Source organism: Mytilus californianus, unplaced genomic scaffold, assembly GCF_021869535.1.
Source record: "Mytilus californianus isolate M0D057914Y unplaced genomic scaffold, xbMytCali1.0.p SCAF_4, whole genome shotgun sequence".
NCBI classification, from domain to species: Eukaryota; Metazoa; Mollusca; class Bivalvia; order Mytilida; family Mytilidae; genus Mytilus; species Mytilus californianus.
Window position 1 is genome coordinate 77,077,344 of NW_026262690.1, and position 24,923 is coordinate 77,102,266.

Here is a 24,923-nt window from a genome sequence, read left to right on the forward strand (position 1 = left end):
TAAATTTGAGCAACATCATCTCAATGCTTACATGGATTACTCTTCGTTTCACCTAGTATAATACATGTAATAGTGAAGTACATATAAGAATGAAATTTGAAATAGTATGTTTACTTCAATACTGTTTCATGTGATATTTCCCTTCCTTTTTTCTTTGCTGAGGTTGGAAAACTTTTCTTCTTTCCTTAATTCTGAAGACTTGAACATCTTTACTTGGGAAAAAATTCAATACCATATCTACATATTTTCTTGTGACCCAAATAATTTATATAAGAGCTGATTAAAATAACTTTGTTGGAACAGTTCAACTCAGGGCAATTAACGTTTTTTGATAGTTTCTGAAGCAATTTGATTAGTTGAAAGAAAATATTGATATTTTTGTATATATATACATTCTATAGATGTCTATACAGTATTGGTTTTGCTCATTGTTCAAGCCATACATTGTTCTGTAGTTGCTTATATCCTTGTCCTTGGTTTTTTGGAGGATATTAGTCTCATTTGCAATGGTACCTCATCTTCTAGTTTGATATGGTATGTTTGTTTTTACTGGGAACTTACCAGTGGAGGAAGCTTCTCTCTCTTTTTACTTTTAGAATCATCATCTTCAAAATCATCGTCATAATCATCTTCACCTTCTATACCATCTTTATTTCTCTGTAACAAAGAAAGGCTAGACATTTCAGTAATTTGATTAAATAAAATTTGATAAAGCCATTGTTACTGAAATGAGCTCACAGACTCAAAAATCAACATGTGAATAAACAAAAATTATGGAAATCTCTTAAAATGGTCCTTAAAATTCAGCCTTCTCATGAATGCACCACATTAGTATTTCATTGTTCTTCTCGAGTCATTTGGGTATTCAGGCATCTAATATTTTCTTTTTTTTATCTGATTTATGATCCATTGATCTGGGAATTATATCTTGGCTAAATATAGTGGTCCTATCGCTAAAAGTGACCTAATGCTTATAGTATCTTAGATACAGACCTGACCACGCAACTTTAATCTTGATCACTGATCCATTAAATGAGGTGGAGGTCAGGTGAACCCTTCCTGACGGACATGTAGACATTGCAAGGAACCCATCCATATACCAAATATAATTATCTTATTACTCATAATAAGTGAGTATTTCATTTGACAAAAAAAATGTTATCTTTTTTCAAGCAGTCACTGAATCATGAAAATGAGGTCAAGGACCATGGACATTTGACAGACAGAAACTTCATGACATAAGGTATCTCTAAACAAGGTATGGAGCATCCAGGTCTTCAACCTTCAGACATATAAAGCTTTATAGAAATAGTTTACACCACTGCTGGATTGTAATCCCTATGTCTCGCCTTCTGCAACTTTTGTCGCAGACGAGACAATAAAACACTATTGAGATATCATACTTTGAGTTCTTTAAACTTGTGATGACGAGGTGTCACTTCTTCATAATCTTTGGCATTCTCATTCCATAAGGTCTGCAAGTATCTTTTGTGTTGATAATCTTTTTCCTATAATGTTAAAGGTTATCAAAATAAGAATAAAGTAGCACAAACATTTAATTCCAATATTGGCTGCAAAAAGTCATCAAAATTTTGATACAAGAATCTCTGCAAGGCCAAAACAACAGACCTGCCTAATTTTAGTGAAGTTAAACTAAATGTTGTTTAATATACTTTAAGTGCCTCAGGTTCTTGAAAAAAAAAATCATAGATGAGAGCTTATTTAATTTTTGAAAATCAAAATTTCCTTTCAATCCAAACTATCTTAATTTTATTTCAGGTTATATAATATTCTAATACTTGATATTACAGAAATGGACTACAAAACAATTGTTTATCTCTGCTGTGCTGATGACCATAACACATTGAATGTCATTTAATAAATGGGGAGCTAATTCAAACTTGAAATTGAAAAATTGGGTTGAGGCCACTTATAGTAGAAAGCATTCTTTTATAAGAGAAATAAGACAAATGCTATAAAATACAAACCAAATCATCTGCCTTTATCACAGGTTGTGCTTTCTCTAGTCTTTTAGCGATACCTATATTCTCTGACTGAATATCTCTTATATGTCGTTCTCTAGCTACATAATTTAAACTGAAAGCACAAAAGTAGTTATTTCATATATTTGTACTATAAAAATTTTCTGCACATCTTCACTATTTAGTTGAAAGGAAAATGCAATTTAAAAATCATTAAATGATTCCTTTGGGACCATGCAGTTCTTTTAAAAATTCAAACAAGAATTAACATAATACTGGTAATTCACATTGCAATTGATGGGATTTAAATTGACATCAATCATTTGATTCATCCTAAATCTTCAATACATATGATTGAAAGAAGACGTGAGTTATACATCTATGCAAAACATCCTGACAACACAAAAAAAACATCTTAAGTACAAAATACTTTCTTCAGCTAAAGTGAAATGTGAACATAGCAAGCACTTAATCACCCTGAATCCAGAAAAGTAGTGAAATTTTTTTACAGAAACTATCACTTGTATATATAAACACCAAATTTTCAAAAGACTAAAAAATATTCATTCATAATAGAGACAAGAGTGCACACACTGAAATGTTTCCAGGGCTTTACTATAAGATTTATTTTAAATTTGATAGTCCTAAACATTTAATTTTTCTACAAGTATCACATAATCTTAACATTAACAATGATCCATGAAAATAAGGTCACAGTCAGATAAACCAAGCCAGACAGACATGTACACCTTACAATCATTTCATACACCAGATATAGTTGACCTATTGCTTATAGTATACAAGAAATTGAACAAACCACGAAAACTTTATATTGACCAATAACCATGAAAATGAGGTCAAGGTCAGATGAACCCTCCAGACAGACATATACACCTTACAATCATTCCATACATCAATATAGTTGACCTTATTCCGTATAGTATCTGAGAAACAGATTTAACAAGGAAAACTTCATATTGACCAATAAACCATGAAATGAGGTCAAGGTCAGATGAACCCTGCCAGAGAGACAAATACACCTGACAATCATTCCATACCCCAAATATAGTTGACCTATTGCTGACAGTATCTTAGAAAAGGTCCTTACTACTGAACTTAACATTGACCAATGAATTATTAAAATATTAAAATGAGGTCAAGGACAGATGATACCTTCTAGACAGACATATACACCTTACAATCATTCAATAAATATGTCGAGGTCTGGTGAACCTTGTCTATCAAGACATGTAGACCTTGCAAGGAACCCATATACCAAATATAGTTATCCTGCTACTCATAATAAGTGAGAAATTCACAAAGCCAAAAAACAAAACTTTTTTTTCAAGCAGTCGCTGAACCATGAAAATGAGGACAACAAAACATATGACAGACAGAAACTTCATAACATAAGGCATCTGTATACAAACTAAAACCTCCAGGTCCATCACCCTCTGAAATATAAAGCATACACTGTCGCTGCCACCAGATTGTAATTCCTGTGTCTCGCATTCTGCGACTATCATCACAGGCGACACAAAAACCATTGACAAGTTTCCTTACTTGGGACAATTTTATGAACATGAGGTAGCTTCAAATCCTTGTTTAGCTCTCTGCCCTCCCCATTTTATCCTTTATTATTGCAATAATTAAAGGACTGCAGATTATAAAGTAAAGGAAAAATAAATTCCAATGTTCCAACGCATGAAAATCAAATAACCAACTTTCTGTGGAGGCAGTTATGCTCCCTTGGATCATTCTCTACACTTAGTTCTATGAATGTATATTAGCGGTAAGTTTTTCACCACCGAACACCACCTAACCCATTAAAAAATACCATCTAAAACACCTAAATATATTATTTTCATCTTTATTTACATTGTTGACTTACCTTCTGAATGAGGATGAATATGTTTAAACATAAATATATACAAATTAATAAGAATTGATGACCAGAGAACCAAATAGAAGTCTTACAAGGGCTGTTGCCAGAATGGTACACTTTCAGTCTAACCACATTTTTTTACATAAAATCATTGTGATGATCTTAAATTAAATTAAAATGTTTTAACTTATTTGAATAATTGATTTGTAAAAAGTAAAGACAGAAAGATAATATACAATAAAATATATATACTGTTGTTTCCGGAAAAAATATTGTTGAATCTGGAAACATTTTTCTTTATTTTTTAATTCTCAACTTTAACATCAAAATAATGTACATAAGAATAAGAAAAACAAGCATTCTGAGAGTATTGCATGGCAATACATAGTCCCGTACCGGTTAAAAATTCATTGTACTGGCACAAAATGCTAATTTGATCTATAACTTGTCATAGTGTTAACTAACAAATAACCACATATCAAATGTCAAGTCAATATCTTCAAGCATGATGAAAAAAAGTGTGGAAAACTGATTATTTAAGAGAATTTTCTATGTCCAAGGACCATAACTCTGCACAAAATCATCAAACTGGAACAAAATTCAAACTTGATCTGTAACTTGTCATGATAAAACTATATACCAATTATCAAATCAATATCTTTAAGCATGACGAAAAAAAGTGCGGAAAACTGATTATTTGAGTGAATTTATTAAGTCCAAGAACCATAACTCTGCACGAAATCATCAGACCGGAACAAAATTCAAAATTGATCTGTAATTTGTCATGATAAAACAATACACCAAATATCAAATCAACATCTTCAAGGACGAAGAAAAAAAGTGTGGAAAACTCATTATTTGAGTGAATTTTCTAAGTCCAAGGACCATAAAACTGTACAAAATCATCAGACCGGAACAAAATTCAAACTTGATCTGTAACTTTTCATGATAAAACTATATACCAATTATCAAATCAATATCCTCAAGCATGACGAATTTTTTTTTCGGAAAACTGATTATTTGAGTGAATCTTCTAAGAATGAACCATAACTCTGCACAAAATCATCAGACCGAATCAAAATTCGAAATTGATCTGTAACTTGTCATGATAAAACAATACACCAAATATCAAATCAATATCTTCAAGGACGAAGAAAAAACTGTGGAAAACTGATTTGCCGGACTGATGGATGGACAGACAGACAGATAGACAGACAGAGTGCAAACCTAAAGTCCCCTTTGACTTCGTCGGTAGGGGACTAATAAATGGGGAATGTGTCCATGGGACACAGATGATGCCCCGCTTGCATATAATATTATAAAGGGACATAACTCAAGAACGATAAAAGTGAAGCTACTCAAATTCATACTTGATCTAAGTTTTGTCGTACAATGTAATAACATTGTGTAAAAGTTTCATAACATTTGGTTAAGACAAACTTAAGTTAGAGAACGGAAACAAATTCAGCAATTTTTCCATTTGTAAAGGGGCATGACTCTAGAACGGTAAAAGTGACACCACCAAAATTCAAACTTGATCTGTGTTTTGTGGTAATAAGCATTGTGTATAAGTTTCATAACATTTGGTTGAGGCAAACTAAAGTTAGAGAACGGTAATGAAAAATTCGGCAATTTTTCCATTTGAAAAGGAGCATAACTCTAGAACGGTAAAAGTGACGCCACCAAAATTCAAACTTAATCTGTGTTTTGTGTATAAGATTCATAATATTTGGTTGAGGCAAACTAAAGTTAGAGAACGGAAACCAATTTCGGGATGTACGGACAGAAGTACAAATGTTGGTCAGAGATGAGTACTTTTGGTAGAATACCATAATACTCCTCTAGATTTATTGATACACAAAGTTATATGATTGCTTATAACTTTTTTAAAAACATCTCAAATCTGAACTCACTGGAAACCTAAATATTTATATAAGTGTGAAATATAAATTAAATATTTACTCCAGTATGTACATTTTTACGACATGTTCTATGACTGAAATGTCACTTAGTATCTGGGTATTGAATTTGGATGTAAAACTTTACCTAATTCACTGAAACATGAAATGTAGGCCTGCGAGACCATAGGCCTAAGTTCAGTTTTATTTCAGTTGTACATAACACAGGTGACTCAAAGGCTCAGATTCCTTCCAGCTGTCCAACAGAGTCTTATTTGACCTGTGAGCCAATATCTATTTACCTTCTAGGTTCATATTCATTCCAGTTATCCACTTGAGCCCTGTTTTTCATTATATTTGTCATCTTATGCAGTAGCAGTCTGTTTTCATGGTCTACTTCTGCTTGTTTTTCTTCTTCAAGCTACAAATAAGATTTGTACGTTTTAGAATTTTTTTATTAGAGGTTGACGCAGTGAAATGAAAATATTCTCACAAAACAATTCAAATATTTACTTGGTGTTCTTATGAAGATAAGAAAAATCAAACACCGCATTATCAGGCACGCTAGTGTAAAAAAGTAATTGACTTTAACATGAAAGTATCTATCATAAAGACAATCTATAATTGATATTGAATTATTAAACATTTGATGTTGCACATGAGGATTAGAAAAATCAAACCCTTAATTATCAGCCACTTTAGTATATAAACTTTTGACTTCAAACTTCTATCATAAAGACAATCTATAATTAATTTTAATCTTTGTATAGTCAACCCTCAGAAAAGGATGGTCAAAACATTTTCATTTTATACTATGTAACAACAACCTGTATCATTACACTAGACCAGCTTTATATGGGTTGAACTTTTTAACCCATTGATCAGTTAGAAAAAATGAATTAAAATAGTTCACATGCAACTTGAAAAAGAATATTGGCCAATTAGTATTGTGTTGGTCCAAATCCTGCTAGATAAGATGAGTAAATTTTAATATTGATAATATATTGAAAATCTCTATTATATACACCAACGTTTGAAAATTTACCTTCATCAATACGTCATTTCACTTAACAACTAATTCCATCATAGTTACTCTTATTTTCATAGTAAAAGGGTTCAATTTCAATTCAATGGTGAGAACTCTTTGATCATTAGTTAATAATTATTCTCAAATTTATTCTGAATTTCATTTTGTTGAGCAAATAAATAGATACAAAATTTGAGTATTCCACCAATAATGAACTTTAATGGTTTAACACAAGTCTTTTTAAATCTAAATAAGTAGATGTATGTTTGAAAATGTTTGTTTTACAATCATGCATGGAAGTAGTATATTGACTTCAATACTTCCATGGTAATACACATGATGCTGGTACGGTAAACATATATTTTGATCAAAATGACTGTGTGTTTTGCCTTCCCTATATTTTCCCAAAAATATAAATGATTTGTGGTTTATATATAACTGATTTATATTGTCATTTAAAGATCATTTCATTACATTCTCATAGAAAAAAAGTATGATAAATTAACTTTTTGACCCCTTGAAATTTCAAAAAATTGTTTGTTGACTAACATCACAGACATGTCGACTATCATACTTGACTTATTTAATAGAATTGGCCTGGGCAAAAATAAGTATTTGCAACAAACGCCAAATTGCAAGTTCAATTATCAATCAAAACAAAAAAACTGTTAACACAGAGATATGTCTGGCCTATCGGCATACAATTTAGAAAAAGACAATCTGATGGACAGCAACATTGCTTATTAATTCAGTCACTGGACAATGATCTAGTGGGCAGGGGCTGAAAATGGTCAACAAACTGAGATGTACAGACAGTAATGTAACTTATAGAAAATATCTTTGTTTATTGTAAGTAGTTCCTATCAATATAACTTGTTTAAGCAGAAAAACTTAACATTGAAAATTGCTAATTAATTCAGTCACTGAACCATGACCTAGGGGGCAGGGCCTTGAAATAGTCATCAAACTGATATGAACTGATAGTAATGCAACTTCATACAAAATATCATTGATCTATCACAAGTAGATCCTATCAAACTAACTTAAGCAGAAAACTTAACATTGAAAATTGCTAATTAATTCAAAGTCAATGGACCATGTCCAAGGGGGCAGGGCCTCAAAATAGTCATCAAACTGATATGTACTGATAGTAATACAACTTCATACCAAATATCATTGATCTATTACAAGTAGATCCTATCAAAATAACTTTAGCAGAAAACTCAACAATTGTTGATGCCGGATGTAGCAGTTGCCAGAAAAGCAATCCCTATGTCGCTCTTTCTGCGACTTTCGTCGCAAGCGAGACAAAAATTGTAATAATCATGAAATGTATTCTGTGTTTTATGGTCAACTAAAATGGAAAATATTGATGAATTTAAACTTTAACAACAAAATTTATTTTGGAATGTGCAGACTGGTAGATGGAAAGGCAACACTGACAACATGTGGGCACATAATAAACAGGGGTACTAAAATTACAAGTGCATTACATACTTTTACCAAATCAAGGATAGTTTTTTTTCTCTAAAATACATGAAGAAAATTACTACAAAAAAAATATTTTCTAGTTTTTGTTTTTTAAAAGTTGCAATCTACATGATCTATATGAATTTCTGTTTTAACCTTGACAAACCCATGGCTTTTGGTTATTTTAATTGTATCATTATAAATTAATCTCTTTCATTTTACTGTGTAAACATTTTAAAACATTCATATAAGATGAGATAAATACAATTTATAATCCCAGTAAAGGTATATCAGAGAAATCATTTAATTGGTTTTGACTTAATTTTTAAAGATAGTAAAAAATATATACTATAATTTGATATATAAACCCTATCATTGGAAACAAAAATAAACAAAAAAACAAAGCCAAAACTTTCTTTTAAAGTATTCAAATGTTTTGAAGTTCAAGGCTTACATATTTTCCTTAGAAGAAAAATTTAAGGTCATTTATAAGTTAATAATTCAGTTAATTACCTAGTCATTCACTTTTTAAGCAAATGCAAGTGTTACAATCCAAAACTTGGTCATAAGATTGCTAGAAATAGACCATGTCATGGATGATTGAACTCCGAGAAAAGAAAAAAAATAGTATTGTAATTAACTGCTGGAGAATTGAAAAAGCAATTACTCCGTGTGGCCAACATTCATTATAGATTGGGATATATCCAAGGAGATTTAAATATTTCCAGCAAGTCAATACAACTGATTACAACACACACTGTGAATTCATGTATAATTCCTACAGTAATCAAACTATTACCAGTAAATACAACAATTACTAGACATTATTTCTTTTTCTTGTTGATATCAGACAAAAAGGATTATTTTTTGATATTTTTAAATACAAAATGGAATTCAAAACATCAAAATTAAACATGTTTATCCCCAACTACTTAAGGGAATATCCTTATATGTTTTTGTTCACAGTTCAATTCTTAATACAGGTTCATATCTATGTAAATTTTCATTAAAATTCGAAAACATAATTGCCTTTTAAATCATTATTAATTGAATAAATGTGGTCTTTTTTAATTGTACAGATACATAAATATAAATACATGTAGGGTAATAAAACAGTTTGAGTTAATGAGGTGGTGTATAATTGAATTATTTGATGAGCAAGAATTGAAGAAAACTAAGAAAATGTTTAGCTCTTTTTAAATAGGATAAGTGCTTTTTTTGCATTTTTGCACCTGTCCCAAGTCAGGAGCCTCTGGCCTTTGTTAGTCTTGTATCATTTTTAATTTTAGTTTCTTGTGTATAATTTGGAGTTTAGTATGACGTCCATTATCACTGAACTAGTATACATATTTGTTTAGGGGCCAGCTGAAGGACGCCTCCGGGTGCGGGAGTTTCTCGCTGCATTGAAGACCCATTGGTGGCCTTCGGCTGTTGTCTGCTCTATGGTCGGGTTGTTGTCTCTTTGACACATTCCCCATTTCCATTCTCAATTTTAATTTTGAAACCATTATGCTTTTGCCTAAATATGCCTCTGATAAAACAGATTTATTATTTAGCCAGTGATTCAAATCTGACTGGTCTATTTCTAAGTGTCTTTTTATCAACTCCCTTTTAAGCTTCTCATTCCTTTACCCCACTTTTTATCAACTGCCTACTTATAAATTAGTGAGTTTATAATGAAAGAGAAACGAGAAACTGATTTTATACATTTTATTGTTATGTAGGTATAACTGACATCTGGATTCTTGTATTTTCTGAAAATAAACTTTCTGTTTTTATTGGAAAAGAAGGAAATGTTGTATCAATTCATGAGAAAAAATCCTTAACACCACTTGACCAAACCAAAAGTAAATGGAACATTGCATTTATTGCTGTTCTTCATCTTAAAGTCACAAAGTGGCCATCGACACATTGTAAAATTAACACTCCACTGCAAGTTAAATACAACCCATGGCACCAGTTTGAGAAGAGTTCTTTTCTAGATGTCGAAGGGCTACATAAGACATGATTAAAATCCAGAATTGTTTAGTTTTGTTGTTGCTGCCCTTGGTTTACCTGTATTTTCTTTAAGCTGAGAATAAGATGAGGATATTTCCTTGGTCCTTTGGTTGCTACCTTTGGTTTTATGGTGGATACCTGTAAAAGATAAAATGTTTATGATGTAAACATTGTAATTGTGTATTTTTTGTGAACCTTGCAGCTCAAATTATGTTCAATGTATCCTTAATATTTTAAATAATATAAGCAAGCAATAATTTAATCAAATGTTTATGTCTAGCAATTATGGCCACCTTGGAAAATCAGAAATAACACGACAGAACAGTTTTGGGCCATGAAATACCACTAAGTCATTCCCTGTTATCTTATTTTTTCATGATAACTTTGGAGTATGCCCAAATATTTTATTTATAATAAAACTTATGAAACTTATTATGGAAAAACCATTTATCCTTTGAGAAAACTTACTGGGTAGGCTTTCAAATTACCACAAAATGGTATACATACTAACTAAGCTAGCAGTTTGGTATCTGATGAAACTGCCCTTAAATAAAAAATAACCCCTCAATACTGAAAATTTGTGTTAGTTCTAAAAACACTGTAGGCAAAGGGTCCTTTTTGTGTTTAAAAATGTTTGTGAAAGAAAGTTCGATTTACAGGATCTAGAGAAGGCTGAATTGCAGAATGGATGGATAATGGACAAGAAAAGATTTAGTAGTTTACATAAATTACTTTTTAAGTACAATTGGTTGAGCCATTTAAAATTCGCCTACACATACAAATCTACAATGTGATGAAATATGCAAAATAGACTGTAACTAATCAACAAAGAAGCATGTCTACGTAATCAATAGAAACTGCATTAACAATTCTTATTCATTAAGGACATTTTAGGTTATATAGAAATTTTACAACAAAAGCAAATATTAAATCTTAAGTAATTTTGCATGTACGGAACATAGTTATGAGAGGTACAAATCAATATATGAGACTTCATTCTAACTAGATATCCATAGCAGAAAAATAAATTGTTTCTTATTCTCAATCTCAGAGACTCAGACATCAGGAAGCATTTCTAAAAGTACTGGAAAATAAAAATTACTGGAAAATTACTGGAAAAAGTGAAATTCATTATTTTTAGTGATGTAAAATGATAATAACACTATATAAATTAGGTGCGTCTGAATTTCCATATTTCCCCTCAAAATACTGCATTAACATGAAGACACAAGAAATCAAATGTCACCAAGGACAAGCTGAAATTATTATATAATTCAAGGAAAAAGACAAATAAAAAAAAGCATCAACTTCCCAATATAGCTACATTTTCCAACAGAGCATTAAACTGAAAATCTAAATTAGTAAACCACATAGAATGATATATATTGCAACTTGTTGATGAATAAACTCCCATAGCTCTGGAAGGACACTCCAAAAAAAATGAAAATATTTAAAGTCATAAATTTTTGCTTGTTAATATATATGTTTGTTTGGAGATAAAGTATACCTTTGATTACCTTTAAGTGACATTTATATAAAACTGTATCCTTCTCAATGCAGATTAACTCCTTTACTGTTATGAACAGGAGTTTATGACGAGATTTAATAAAAACCCTTTGAACACCACTTTTAACAGTATCTGCAGATTTTCTCTGAATAATCCAGATTTTTCTAAATATACATTAGTACTAAAGGTTTTATCATCTTGAACAACTTAATCTGACAAAATCCAATGTTAAAAGAGAGCATTGTAATTTAGGGGACCTTGAGATTACAATTTCTCTCAGAAATTTTTAATAAAAATTGTGTGACAAACTGAAGTCAACTTTGGTCATGATGATGTCCATCACTTTGATATCATAGATTGATCAAAACTTTAGTATTACTAATTTTTTTCAAAAATATTGGGATTTATTGTTGGAGTTTGATCATTTCATTTGCAGGAATAAAATACGTATGTTGTCTTCTCTTTAATCTTAATGTTTTTAATTATTGAGAAATTTAAATAAAGTTTTCTGTTCATCTTCATGGTCACCTTGTAATATATGCCACTTTGGAAGGAGTGAAAACTTACAAAACATTGACAGCATTTTTACAGCATTTTTACCCTGTAAAATGTAACACCTATATCTTTTGTATAATTTCTGAATAGAGTATGCTATATATTTTTCTTTTGTGAATATGGCACACTTATTTAACGTAAGTTCATGTTTAACATTTAATTTAGTTGAAGTGTGAAAAAAAATGCACTGATTTAAAAACCAGTTTCCATTAGTGATATCCAACAATTATCAATTATAAATTTCAAGTTGGATCGTCATGCAATAAATAAATGTCATCTTCATATGTTAAGCTATATTACAAGACAAATTTTACTAACTGATGACACATTTCACTTTCAGCATTTTTAAGTATATTATAAATAAATGTTATTTACTGTACACTTTACTGAAATAAAAGTTCTTAATGCATACTTAATCCTAAAATTTGGAAAACCAAAAACCTACATAACATCTAGTGCAAGAAAACTAAAAAGGACCAACACTGTGATACTTAATTGATTTCCGTACAATTACACTTGAGGGAGATGAACCTTAGTTTTATTTAAAACAAGTTTTAATTCATATACTGTGGATTCATGAGAATTAAATCATGTCAAAGCTTAAATATGAAATCATAATTATTAAAATTTAAAGGTGTAGTTCCATTATTTGAAATGCAATAGTTTATGAACATTGTGCATTCAGTCTGGGCAGTAATATACATGGCCACACCCATTAGAAACGAGATTTGACCAGTTGCACTTAATCTCTCTAACAAGACATAACTTCTCTTTGATGGAGTCAAATTCTCTCTCACTGCCCCATTACTAAATGATTTTATATTTGAATTATAATCGTTAGTTTTCACATAAAATGTCCATTTCATATAGCTATGTAAAGTTAACAGAGATTTTGTTTATATAATAACAGTTATTTCAATAGGCCAGATAGCTCAAATGAAATGTCAATAATGACAGTTATAATAATTATGATAGCAATTAATAAATAGCATTTGAAAGGTAGCCATTCAATAACTTCCTAACAGAAAACCTGTTATTGTGGAGATCTCCTGATATACATGTACTCTTCCAAGACGTTGACACGTGTGTATAAATAAAAACATAAAATATATAAAAAATAATGGAAACTAGGTGTACTACAAGCAAAGCTTTCAAAATGATATCAACAGTCTGATATTCATTTGACCTTGACCTTGCAGACAGACTTCAAACCACTGTCTAGTGGTGAGCAACAATAATATCAAACATCATTTATATCCTTTAAGGTATTCAAAAGTTCTGAACTGGACAAAACTTTATATTTTGAATATGGGGATGTAAAGTTTTGTTACCTTGACCTTGGAGAGAGAATTTCCAACCTTATTGGCGACTCATCCTCTGGTAGTGGGCAACACTAACACCAAGTATCATTAATATCCTTCATGGCATTCAAAATTTCTCAACCCAAACACAACTTTATCTAGACATGGGGGTGTAATATTGAACTAAGTTTCTGACCTTAACCTTGCAGGCAGACATTCCAATCTTATTCATTGTGGTCAACATTAATACAAAGTACCATTAATATCCTTTTAAGACATTCAAAAATTGAAAACTTGAAAAGACTTGCATAGAAAAACGATGGAGACAGACAGAGATTAATTCCCATATATTCCTTCGTTTGAGGTCATATATTCTATAGGAATCTATGCGAAAGAAATTTATCCTTAAATTTTTTTTATCTTAAAAATTAACTAATTCCAAGGTTCTTACCGATATTGTTAATATGAATAACAAATGAAAATGAATTTACGTTAATGCACTGAAAATATAAAGACTTGGGGCTTGACATTTTAGGGGAAAATGCAGTGTTCAACCCTACACTATTGTCCATTTGTTATTAAAGTGCACTTTATTTTCACATTCTTTCATGCAAATACCTCTCACCCCTCCCTTAAAAAAGTATCATGTTCTATTAATTTGAATATAACCTATACACATGCTATATAGAAATTAAGTTTTCCATGGAAATGTCACATTAACCATGTCAAATTTTGCTTTCCACAATAAATGTAACATATTTAAAATGCATCAAGGCATATTTATCTAACATGTTTGAGTAACACTTCAACAGAATATTAAAATGAGATTATATATGAAGTGGAAACAAATCTGTAAATTCAAAATGTCCATCGATTTACATATCCATGTCTTGGTTTTATTTGTGTTAGTTGTTACATTGACACTCAAGCTGTAAGGATGATCAGAACGAATAAATTATTTACACCTTTCGTCAATAAAAATTACCTGAAACTTTGAACTGTATTACAGGTATTTAATAAGTAATGCAAATATTATTTATTAATCACCAAGTGAGAAACAAGATTCATAAAAAGATGAAATTCTATGTATTATTCAACAAAGTAATTACTTTTTGTACATTTTGTGGTCTATTGAGAGTGAAACATTTAAATTTTTATTTTTAAAGATTCCAGACTTGTGGGAAGAAATGAAATTTTTAAATCCATGTATGTATAAAGTTCACTGTTGCTCTTACTTAATATCAGAAGGAGTTCAACAAAAGTGTCAAAAAGTAGAAAGTTCACCAAATAGATGTGGCCATTCATTTTATACCCTTTTTAGTTGTGGAAAGTACTTGCTTTATCTAAACAGTTGTTTCTTTTATAGCTATAGAATTAACCTCAAAACCCATGCTATGTTTGCGAACCCATGAGTGATAATTCTTTCACAGTAGAAAAATTTAATGCAGCAAAGTAACAATGTCAGGGATACAAAAAAGTCATTTTTTTCCCAGTGAAACTAAATGCAATTGCATAAAAAAGTTGAAAAGAAAGCATGCATTTTTTCAAATGAAACAAATGTGGCATAGAGAACAGAAGATAAATAAACTGTAAGAGGTTGTTTAATTAATATCCCCTCAAGGTATGTAATGGCTAAATGATAATTATAAAATAACATTAATTAAATATTTATCTTATGTTCTCATCGTCTTATGTAAACATTATCAAATATTAAATAAATAAAAAATATAGAAAATCAATTTCTATTATATCATTACACTAAATGAAATATGATCTATGAATTATTAGAGAAGGTTACATGGAGAGTTTAATTTGTTACATCATAATGATATAATACCTAAGAATATATCAATGTGGAATCTGCTGGAAATTTGTTGATAATTTAATTATGATACTTTTGTATTCAAAGAATATATATGCATGTTTAACAGAAACCATTCTAATTGAAATTGATCATTTTACATCAATGTTACCATAGACTTAGCACTAACTATATTTGTGTATGTGAAATGACCCGACATAAGTATACCCAAAGCCAGTAGAATGACCATGTATGAATTAAGATCATGCAAAATCTCTGCCTTGTTACATTGTAATTAAAAATGTGCAGAGTAAAATCTCAGATTGATAAAGCAAGGATATTTAAATAAACAAGAATTAAGATGTTGAAATGGAAATTTCATCTAGGTGTTCTAAACTGATGTTGATCAAAGGTAAAACTTGACAGATCAGTATGAATTTGAATTAGACATAAATAGAATTAAGACCTGTAACTGGAAATTCCATATAAGTGTAACCTTAACTTTTAACATTTTGATTTTTTCTGCTAACTTGAAGCCATAAAATAAAAGGAACGACTAAGTTCTCTGAAGTAAAACATTTTAATGTTAGGTGAATGGATTTAATTTTGTTTATATTATTTTTCCAAGGTATTACATTAAATAAGTAAACCTCAGGTGATATGACGGTAAAAGCTACCTTTTGTTATTAACAGTTAAAATTTTCAATCTATAATGGCAATATTAGCGATCTTGTAAATACTATGAATTATATCTAAAAATGCCTTCAGTAAACGTTTTAAAACTGACCACTCAAATAAATGGCTTTTCAGTAAACTATTTGGAATGTTTGTCAATAATGAGGAATTAAAATCTATATACAGGATATATATTAATTCTTTCAAATTCGATGTTTATTTCAATTTATCATTCAGAATACATGTTTAAATTAATTTGGTAAAGATATCTGATACTGACAGACAGTATATAACACTCAGTATTAAAATATATGTAACCTCAAAAGGCATTTTAATATCTAATAAATTGTAAACTTTTGAACTGAGATGGAATTAGTTGTCAGTCTTAAGTTATTTGTTGAAACATTGTGTGTATCATAATTTGACTTGAGAAGAAAAATATTTGAATTCAAAAGTGACAACAGTGTAATTTATTCATCTGTGTGTATTTGTAAACAGATTCATTAAAATTCAATTCATTATGGTATCTATAGAAAAGCTTTCATAAAATAAATTTGATTTTAGTAAACAAGACATTTTACTGTCCATATGATACCAATAAAAGCTGTCAACACATCATCATAAGTAACATATTAGAAACTAACGGTGACCTTTACTAGCTGGAAAAATTCTTGGAGTCATTACCTTATATATAAGAATACGGAAATATGGTATGATTGCCCATGAGACAACTTTCCACCAGAGAAAAAAAGACGAGGATAAAGACAACTTTAGGGCCTTGTATGTCTATAAAAATAGGGCAAAACCCAAACCCCATAGTAAGCTATAAAAGGCCTTAGTATAACAAAATCGAAACCAATCAAAAGAGAATCAAAGTGTAATCACTTCAAATCGCCCTTATTCTAAAGTGATTCACTTATCATTAGCAAGAGTGATTTCTTGTCTTAGAGAAAACCCTGTCTTGATTATGAATATGCCATTCTATTTACTAAAACACACCATTCATACACCATCATGAGGACAGTGTAAATATTCTCCTATAAAAAAGGAAGATGCAATGTATATAGATTAATCGTGTTTATAAAAATTTAATTTAAATTTTAATTTGCCTCAGAACTTCAGATGTCTTAACTCTTTGGCATCGTTTGGTTAATGACTCTTTGAATGATTGATTGTTGGTTGTCTATGAAGAATACCTCATATCAAATGGAAAAGTCAAGAGTATTGAAGAATGTACATTTGTAACTTATTTATGTATACTGGTACTTACTTTCTGTCTATGTAATCTGTAAGCTCTATCTTGTTCATATTTGTGTAGAATTTTACTGGCCACTGGGAAAGTTCCCGGCATGATGTCAGCTTAGTTTTCTTTGCCTGTGAAACAATTTTAAAGTTTGTATGGGTATGCATTTGATACAACACCAAAAGAAAATTCTGGCCACTTTGAACATATAAACTAAGATAAAAGAATAAAGATCATAAAAATGTTCATGTGTTTCTCATGACTGTAACACAATACTCACAAAATAATTCAACTGATCTACAACAATGTTATTCATCATCCATTGAATATACAGAGAGATATTTCAGAATGAATCAACCAAAATTCACTGTGAAAAGTCATCATCAACAATGAATTGCAACTGAAACACCATGACTACAATGTATGCATTGTAGATTTGTTATTGTTGTCCATTAGCTGGTACTTTACTCAGTTTGAGCACAGCTAGTGCAGATCACAGTGTTAGAGGACAAAGGTATGATACCTGACAGTAGACTATTGGAACTTTTGATTTATTGTTGTTTGCTTAACCCAGTGGCAAATATTTCATGCATATTTACTAATTTAGGACACAACAAAATTCAACAATAGATCCCAATTGTCCATTTTGGCAAAGTTAGTTGATCAAAAAAAAAAAGTTGATCTTCTTATACATGTATATAGGTAATTAGGAAGAAAACATTGTAATGAAAAACACTTACAGTATTCATTTGTTATTCAGTAAACATGTGTATATATTTATTATTATAAATATAGGATAAGATATGTACTTGATTCATAGAAAATAAAAATTTATATCTTTTTTTTTCTTTTTTAAAGTCTGTTAACCTATCTACATGATCTAATGTAAACCTATTTGATCATATCTATTTACTCATACTTATAACTTGGTATGTGCTTGCAAAATGAACATGTACCACCCAACATGCCCAATTCAGGCCATGGATAAAAACTGATACATGGAATGAAACTGAATATAAGTTGCTCTCAGATATTTTATTATTATTCTTATTTGGATAGAGGTATATGACAGTCTGCACCATTAGACACTAGCCTGATGCCCCAGACTAGTAAAATTTCATTTGGACTAGCAAGTATTTGCAAAACTTATTTTACACACTTGAGAAAAAATTTCCAAAGATTGGTCTTCGGAATATTAGTTAGATAAGATTTTGGTGCAGACTGATATCAGCATTATAACACTAAAAATGGAATTAGAATGTAAAGTCATATGTTATAGGACTAGCATATATATATATATATATCGTGTTCAGTTCACATTTTTTATTTAAATATATACTTGATGTAGTTTATCATTTAGGAAGATGTGTCATATGTGCATTGTACAAGGAGTAAATCATTACCATACATTTAATCATTTTACCCTGGTAGTTGTAACAGTTAATTACATATGGCTTAGTTTATCTAATTTTTCGTGTATCTACTACCATTATATTTCATATTTAAAAAATCAACTGAAAGCAACAGTAGGCATAAAGGCCATTTTTGTGTATTAGTTTACATGCATTAAAACATTGCAACAAGACAACTGTCTGTTTATAGTGTTCACTATAAGACAATATTTAATCACCTTACAAGATAAGGAGCTTAAGACATTCAAAAAGTATTATTTCAATATGAAACCTTACACTAAATGGCTAGTTTTATCTTACCTCTTCTTCCAGTTAACTTCAAGTTATTAATTCCAGTTTATTTCAATATAATACTATTTGTTTTTGTTTAATAAAACATTTCCACATTTATACTTTGATGTTCAGTGTTGTTTGGTTCATGCTACCTGTTCGTTTCGGTTGAGTAATGAAAAGGTTATTTACATGGTAACGTAAACAAAAACACGTCTGAACGAATCAGGTGGGAAATTTAAACTGTGACTTGTAAAATTACCAAACCATAGCTGTCATAAATTGACATGGTGACATTACGGTGATAAATGATACCTGTTGTCATTTGTGTGTGAACTTTATCAAAACTCTTTGAATAAATTGATACATTCATTACTTTTCATCCACACCAGCATCCTATTTTCTCTTTGCAAAACAACTCTCTCGGATGAAGGTAACTTTCGTCCAAACTTCCGGTTTCGAGGTACATTAAAAAAAATCTTTGATTGAAAATTTTCGAGCTCATTTGTTGTTATGAAAGAAACTGTACAGATAATAGAGGTAAAATGCACATCATAAATCAAACTTTCCCAGACCCAATAAGATAGTTGTTTTAAGTGCAGTCTACGTTCTAAGGGAGATGACTGTCTTTACATCAGGATCAATCAACCAAAATTATGCCAAATGGGTTGTGGATACATGATATAAATGGGATATAATACCCCAAATGGGATAAAAATAAACTGTTCAAACATCTTTATTTTTATTCATGGGAAAATATAACGATGGGCAAATGATTGCATAAAGGCAACAACTTTTCGTGTAAGAGCAACTGTTTTTAACATGATGAACTTTGATGTGTTTAAGGATATAAACGCAGCTTGAGAATAACCAGGACTACCCATGGCACCCCTTGTGGAGCTATATATATGGTTAATGCATAGACTTTTTACATGCCCCACTCCAAATGTTGCCTAGTTTGGGTGATCAGGCGGTGGCATTAGTTTACTTCTTAAAAGCTTTATATTTTCCAAGGTGGAAGACCTGGATGCTTCATACTTTGTATATATATGCCTTATATTATGAAGTTTCCGTCTGTCATATGTCCATTGTCCTTGACCTCATTTTCATGGTTCAGTGACTTCTTGAAAAAAAATTTAAGATTTTTTGTAGTGTTAATTTCTCTCTTATTATGAGTAATAGGATAACTATATATTTAATATGTGCGTACCTTGCAAGGTCCTCATGCCCTTCAGACAGTTTTCATCTGACCTCGACCTCATTTCATGGATCAGTGAACAAGGTTAAGTTTTCGTGGTCAAGTCCATATATCAGATACTACATGTATAAGCAATAGGTCTTCTATATTTGGTGTATGGAATGATTGTAAGGTGTACATGTCCAACTGGCAGGTGTCATGTGACCTTGACCTCATTTTCATGGTTCAGTGGTTAAAGTTAAGTTTTTGTGTTTTGATTTTTTTTTTCTAATACTACATGTATATGCAATAGGTGAACTATATTTGGTGTATGGAAATATTTTACAATGTACATGTCAGTTTGGCAGGTTTTATTTGACCTTGACCTCATTTTTACGGTTCATTGCTCAGTGTTTAGTTTTTGTGATTTGGTCTGTTTTTCTTTAACTATAAGCAATAGGTCAACTTTATTTGTTGTATGGAATGATTGTAAGGTGTACATGTCTGTCTGGCAGGTATCATCTGACCTTGACCTCATTTTCATGGTTCATTGGTCAATGTTAAGATTTCCTGGTTAAGTTTGTTTCTTAGATACTATAAGTAATAGGTCAACTATATTTAATGCATAGATTGATTGTAAGGTGTACATGTTTGTCTGGCATGGTTCATCTGACCTTGACCTTATTTTCATGGTTCATTGGTCAATGTTTAGTTTTCCTGTTTAAGTCTGTTTCTTAGAAACTATAAGCAATAGGTCAACTATATTTGGTGCATTGAATGATTGTTAGGTGTTACACTGTGTACATGTATTTCCGGTTTGGTTTATCTGACCTTGACCTCATTTTCTTGGATCATGTTAAGTTTTATGTGATACTTTTAGTAAATCTTTATATTTAGGACTATCAACATAAAATCAATGGTCAGTAAATTATAGAAGGCGAGACATTTCAGCGTGTGCACACCAGTTTTACTTTAATGGCTCTCCATACTTTTAGAGGTCTAGCTATAGAATAATATATAACAAACATAACCATGATAACAGGGATAATTTTACCAAAAATATTGGCCAGTACAATATTATCAACAGATAGTAAAAGGTACAACTTATAGAAGAAATTTTTGATATGCTTGAAGTTAGTAATATTCACTTAAAATACTTATATATAAGTAGTAATAACTTGTGTAAGCAAATTTGTGAGATTAAAATTTTTTTTCAATGTCCTTAATTCTGTAAATTCAGAAATTAATATGTGCATCTATTATTGCAAATTATTGACCTCTAGCAAAAATGCGAAATCTAATTAATGTTAAACTTATTTAAAAAAAATTATGAAGGAAAGTCACTACTAAAATTATGAATGCAAGTTTGTATTATTGCAAAACCTGATACTGGCTCATTTTTCACTTGAATACAAACATTGCAGAAATTTATGAACTTACAGTAATCAACGTTAACCCTCTTGCATTTCTAAAATTTACTGATACAGTTCATTTTTTACACCCCTGAAACCCAAGTTTTGAGATGTCTAAAACAAGCAAATATTAATTGGTCAGGCATTGCCTTATTCATTGTTATTGTCTTATTAAGCTCAGGAGAATTACCTCCTTTGTAATTTTAAATAAAATTATGATTTTCTCCTTATATTTGAAAGTGTAATCTAAAACTTTGCAAGCAAATACATGTATATGAAGTACTGCCAAATTTAATTATGATAATGATGCAATAAGTTATCACTTTTACCATAAAGAAAAATCCTGTTAAAGTTGAAATTCCGTGCATAGAAATAATCACATACTTATATTGATTATAGATATAGGAAGATGTGGTATGAGTGCCAATGAGACAACTCTCCATCCAAGTTACAATTTATAAAAGTAAACCATTATAGGTCAAGGTACGGCCTTCAACACGGAGCATTGGCTAACACCGAACAGCAAGCTATAAAGGGCCCCAAAAAATTGCCTGTAAAGTTTTAGGTTGCACATCCAACACTGAAATTTTAGTTGAAAACTATCAAAGGGAGATAAATAGCCAAATAGGCTAAAGATATAGCATGGTCCGGCTATACATGTATGAGCTCTAACTACGTTTACTAAACCTGATAAATAGTCAAACTGAAATACATATAACTGATAAAACTACAAACTTTTCAAAATTTACACTTTTCAAGGGGACTTTCTTGTTTAAGTGTGGTTATTACTGGAAAATTTTTATTCAATTTCAACCACAAAAAATCTGAAAGCCAATGCAAGGATGTATAGATATTTGAGGATTTACATGAAAAGAGGCATAAAACAGAATACCAAAACTCATTAAGGTCAAATTTGACTAGGGCAGTAGTAGTTTTAGTTTCTAACTTTATCAATAGAAATATAAAAAATAAATGTTATAAATGCATGACTAAATTAAAAGGGACATAAACAGAATAGCCAAAACTATCCAAGATCAAAATAAAGATTTTTTGCATTGTCTCAGAAAATATCCCTCATATGAGGTCTAGCTACTTATTTGATTGTTGGATTGAGCCATTGAGCATGATGCTGTTGAAAAGGGGCATGCATGATTCTGCAACATGCCATTTTGCTTTAGACAAAACACTATAGACCTTATATGAATGCCCTATTAACAAAAATATAAGTTATAATAAATGCTAATGTGAAGGCTTGTCTTATATGCATTGTGTAAAAACTTTTTAATGCTTCATTTGTAAAATTTTGTCATTGAACTCTCTTTCCTTTCTCTTTTTGTAAATTTTGGTGTTTAAATTTATTTATATTAAATTCAAATTTCTTAAATATTTCTAAGTTTTGTTTTTGTTTTTAATGTGTTCTTGCTCCTATTCAAATGATCTTACCATAACATAACACATCAACTAAATGATAAAAAGTAGAAATTAAAAGAAATTTTGTTTCTGAAATGATAATTTAAACACTATTGAAAAAGAAAAATAGGTCCATGCTGCAAGCGCCTGTGCTTTCACGGACGAAAAAGTAATCAGGATGAAGGCCCTTTAAATTGACTCGAGCTAAGCAAAGATTCAGACAATATGTTAAAGGGAAAGGAATTCAGTTAGTAGCTTATGGCATTTTGGGTTTGAGGAATGAGCTGAAGTTAGAATTTATTCACAAAATACCTATATTATCTGAATACTCATATGGTCAGGCTCATTTACAACCAAACGAGTATTATACTCACACATATGGGCAGACCATTTGAGAATAGGCAGATGGTCATGACCATATGTCTATGGTCCAATTACTCATATGGTCCGGAACATATACATTCGAATATAAAATCAAAGGAAGAAAAATGTTAATACTGTAATGAATATTTGTCAATTGTATTGTACATTCATTTTTGTCTAAAAACAGATACATGTTCTATGTTTAATTTTCCTGATTTATATAAAATTTTCAAGAATTTCATTACTTAAAGCCTGAATCTGATTTTAGAATGCAAATTTGATATTAATTATTACCCTTGTTGGGAAGTATACTGGGAAAATACTGGTTCACTGCAATGGAGAGTAATGGTGAGAAATAAACAGTCATGAATGTGTAACATTAATGCACAAACATTTCCAGTTTTACAATCAAGTTTAATTACAAGAATGTTAAATGGCAAAATTGATTGATTTATTGTTGGTTGCTTAATGTCCAGTGTTTAATGATTTATATGTTGAGAGTCTCTTCCCATTGACTTACATTGTTCATGTACTTTTGGGCTATAAGATACGACCATTCAGCTTATGTACTGTAAAATAGTAAATTTCTCCTTTATTTTTCAACTATTAGCCATGCTTTGAGATTTTGTGGTCTTACTTGTAAATTATATACATGATATAGTTAATTGAATTATAGAAATGAAATAGAAGTTCCTTCATAATGTATGTTCCAAATGGAATAAATATTCTGGAATATTATTTCCACTTGATCAAATATTACAGTATTTGTTCCTAACAGAATAAAGGGTATAGAAAACTTGTTCCAGAACTTATGGCATTGTTTATACCAAAGTCTCCAGGAGAACTTCTACTACGCGGAAAAAATATATGTTGACATTATTGCATTGCAGATTAATGAGAAAATAAGGCAAACTTAAAAATGTTAGGATATTTTTAATTCACCATGGTTTAGTCAGTATTTTTCCACCCTTAACACACTGGATACTTTCTCATTAAAGCTATTTAAAAAAATTTCGGATGACAGTGAGTACAAATAGTGATTCTGTTAAATATTTTGATATCGTAAATGTAATACATGACTGTGATACAAATCAGTTTAATTTTTTTTGATAGATTTTCTGCTTCAATGAGCAAAGAAAAAAATTAACATGTCATCATGAAAGGTCATGATATATGTACATGTATAATGTAAATAAAAATTTATTCAGCTTTTGTCAAACTTAAAAGGAGGAAATAGGATTTAAGGATTAACTTAACTGGTAATATCTGCGTTTTTTTTTCATTATCAAAGTAATCTTTTACATTTTTGTAAGTATTAAAATCTGTGTGTACACATGTTGTAAGGTTCTTAGTTAGAAAATATATAAGGGTAGATGAAGGTAAGATAGAACAGTTTAAACAAAGGGATCATAATTTCTTGTTTTTAGAACAAAAAACTAATTATCAGATTCATATACAACATGTCAAACCAACGAAATAAACTTTAACATTTGAAGAGAATTTTCTTTTGAGGAAAAAATAATTGCCCCCCAAAAAA

At 30.3% G+C, this 24,923-nt stretch overlaps 2 protein-coding genes across 12 annotated transcripts in view; one reads left to right on the top strand and one right to left on the bottom strand.

The window, feature by feature from the left end:
• LOC127698728 (annexin A6-like) overlaps positions 1–19,420 on the bottom strand; it is a 71,823-nt gene extending 52,403 nt beyond the window's left edge. For 9 of the 10 annotated variants that reach the window (XM_052202360.1, XM_052202367.1, XM_052202364.1 and 6 more), the window contains exons 1-7: positions 19,055–19,193; positions 17,370–17,473; positions 10,318–10,398; positions 6,068–6,186; positions 1,989–2,097; positions 1,404–1,508; positions 562–657 (exon numbers count right to left, since the gene is read on the bottom strand). In XM_052202360.1, coding sequence (XP_052058320.1) covers positions 562–657; positions 1,404–1,508; positions 1,989–2,097; positions 6,068–6,186; positions 10,318–10,398; positions 17,370–17,450 — 591 coding nt within the window. In that variant the 5' untranslated portion in view covers positions 17,451–17,473; positions 19,055–19,193. Of the gene's footprint in view, positions 1–561; positions 658–1,403; positions 1,509–1,988; positions 2,098–6,067; positions 6,187–10,317; positions 10,399–17,369; positions 17,474–19,054; positions 19,194–19,339 lie in introns of those variants that run through there. The other variant, XM_052202358.1, reaches the window with a different exon arrangement.
• Positions 19,421–19,488: 68 nt separating this feature from the next.
• The window catches only part of LOC127698739 (probable tubulin polyglutamylase ttll-15), a 29,804-nt gene continuing 24,369 nt past the window's right edge, over positions 19,489–24,923 (top strand). Inside the window, exon 1 of one of the 2 annotated variants that reach the window (XM_052202387.1) lies at positions 19,489–19,564. The gene's annotated coding sequence lies outside the window, so the exon portion shown is untranslated. Of the gene's footprint in view, positions 19,565–24,587; positions 24,646–24,923 lie in introns of those variants that run through there. The other variant, XM_052202386.1, reaches the window with a different exon arrangement.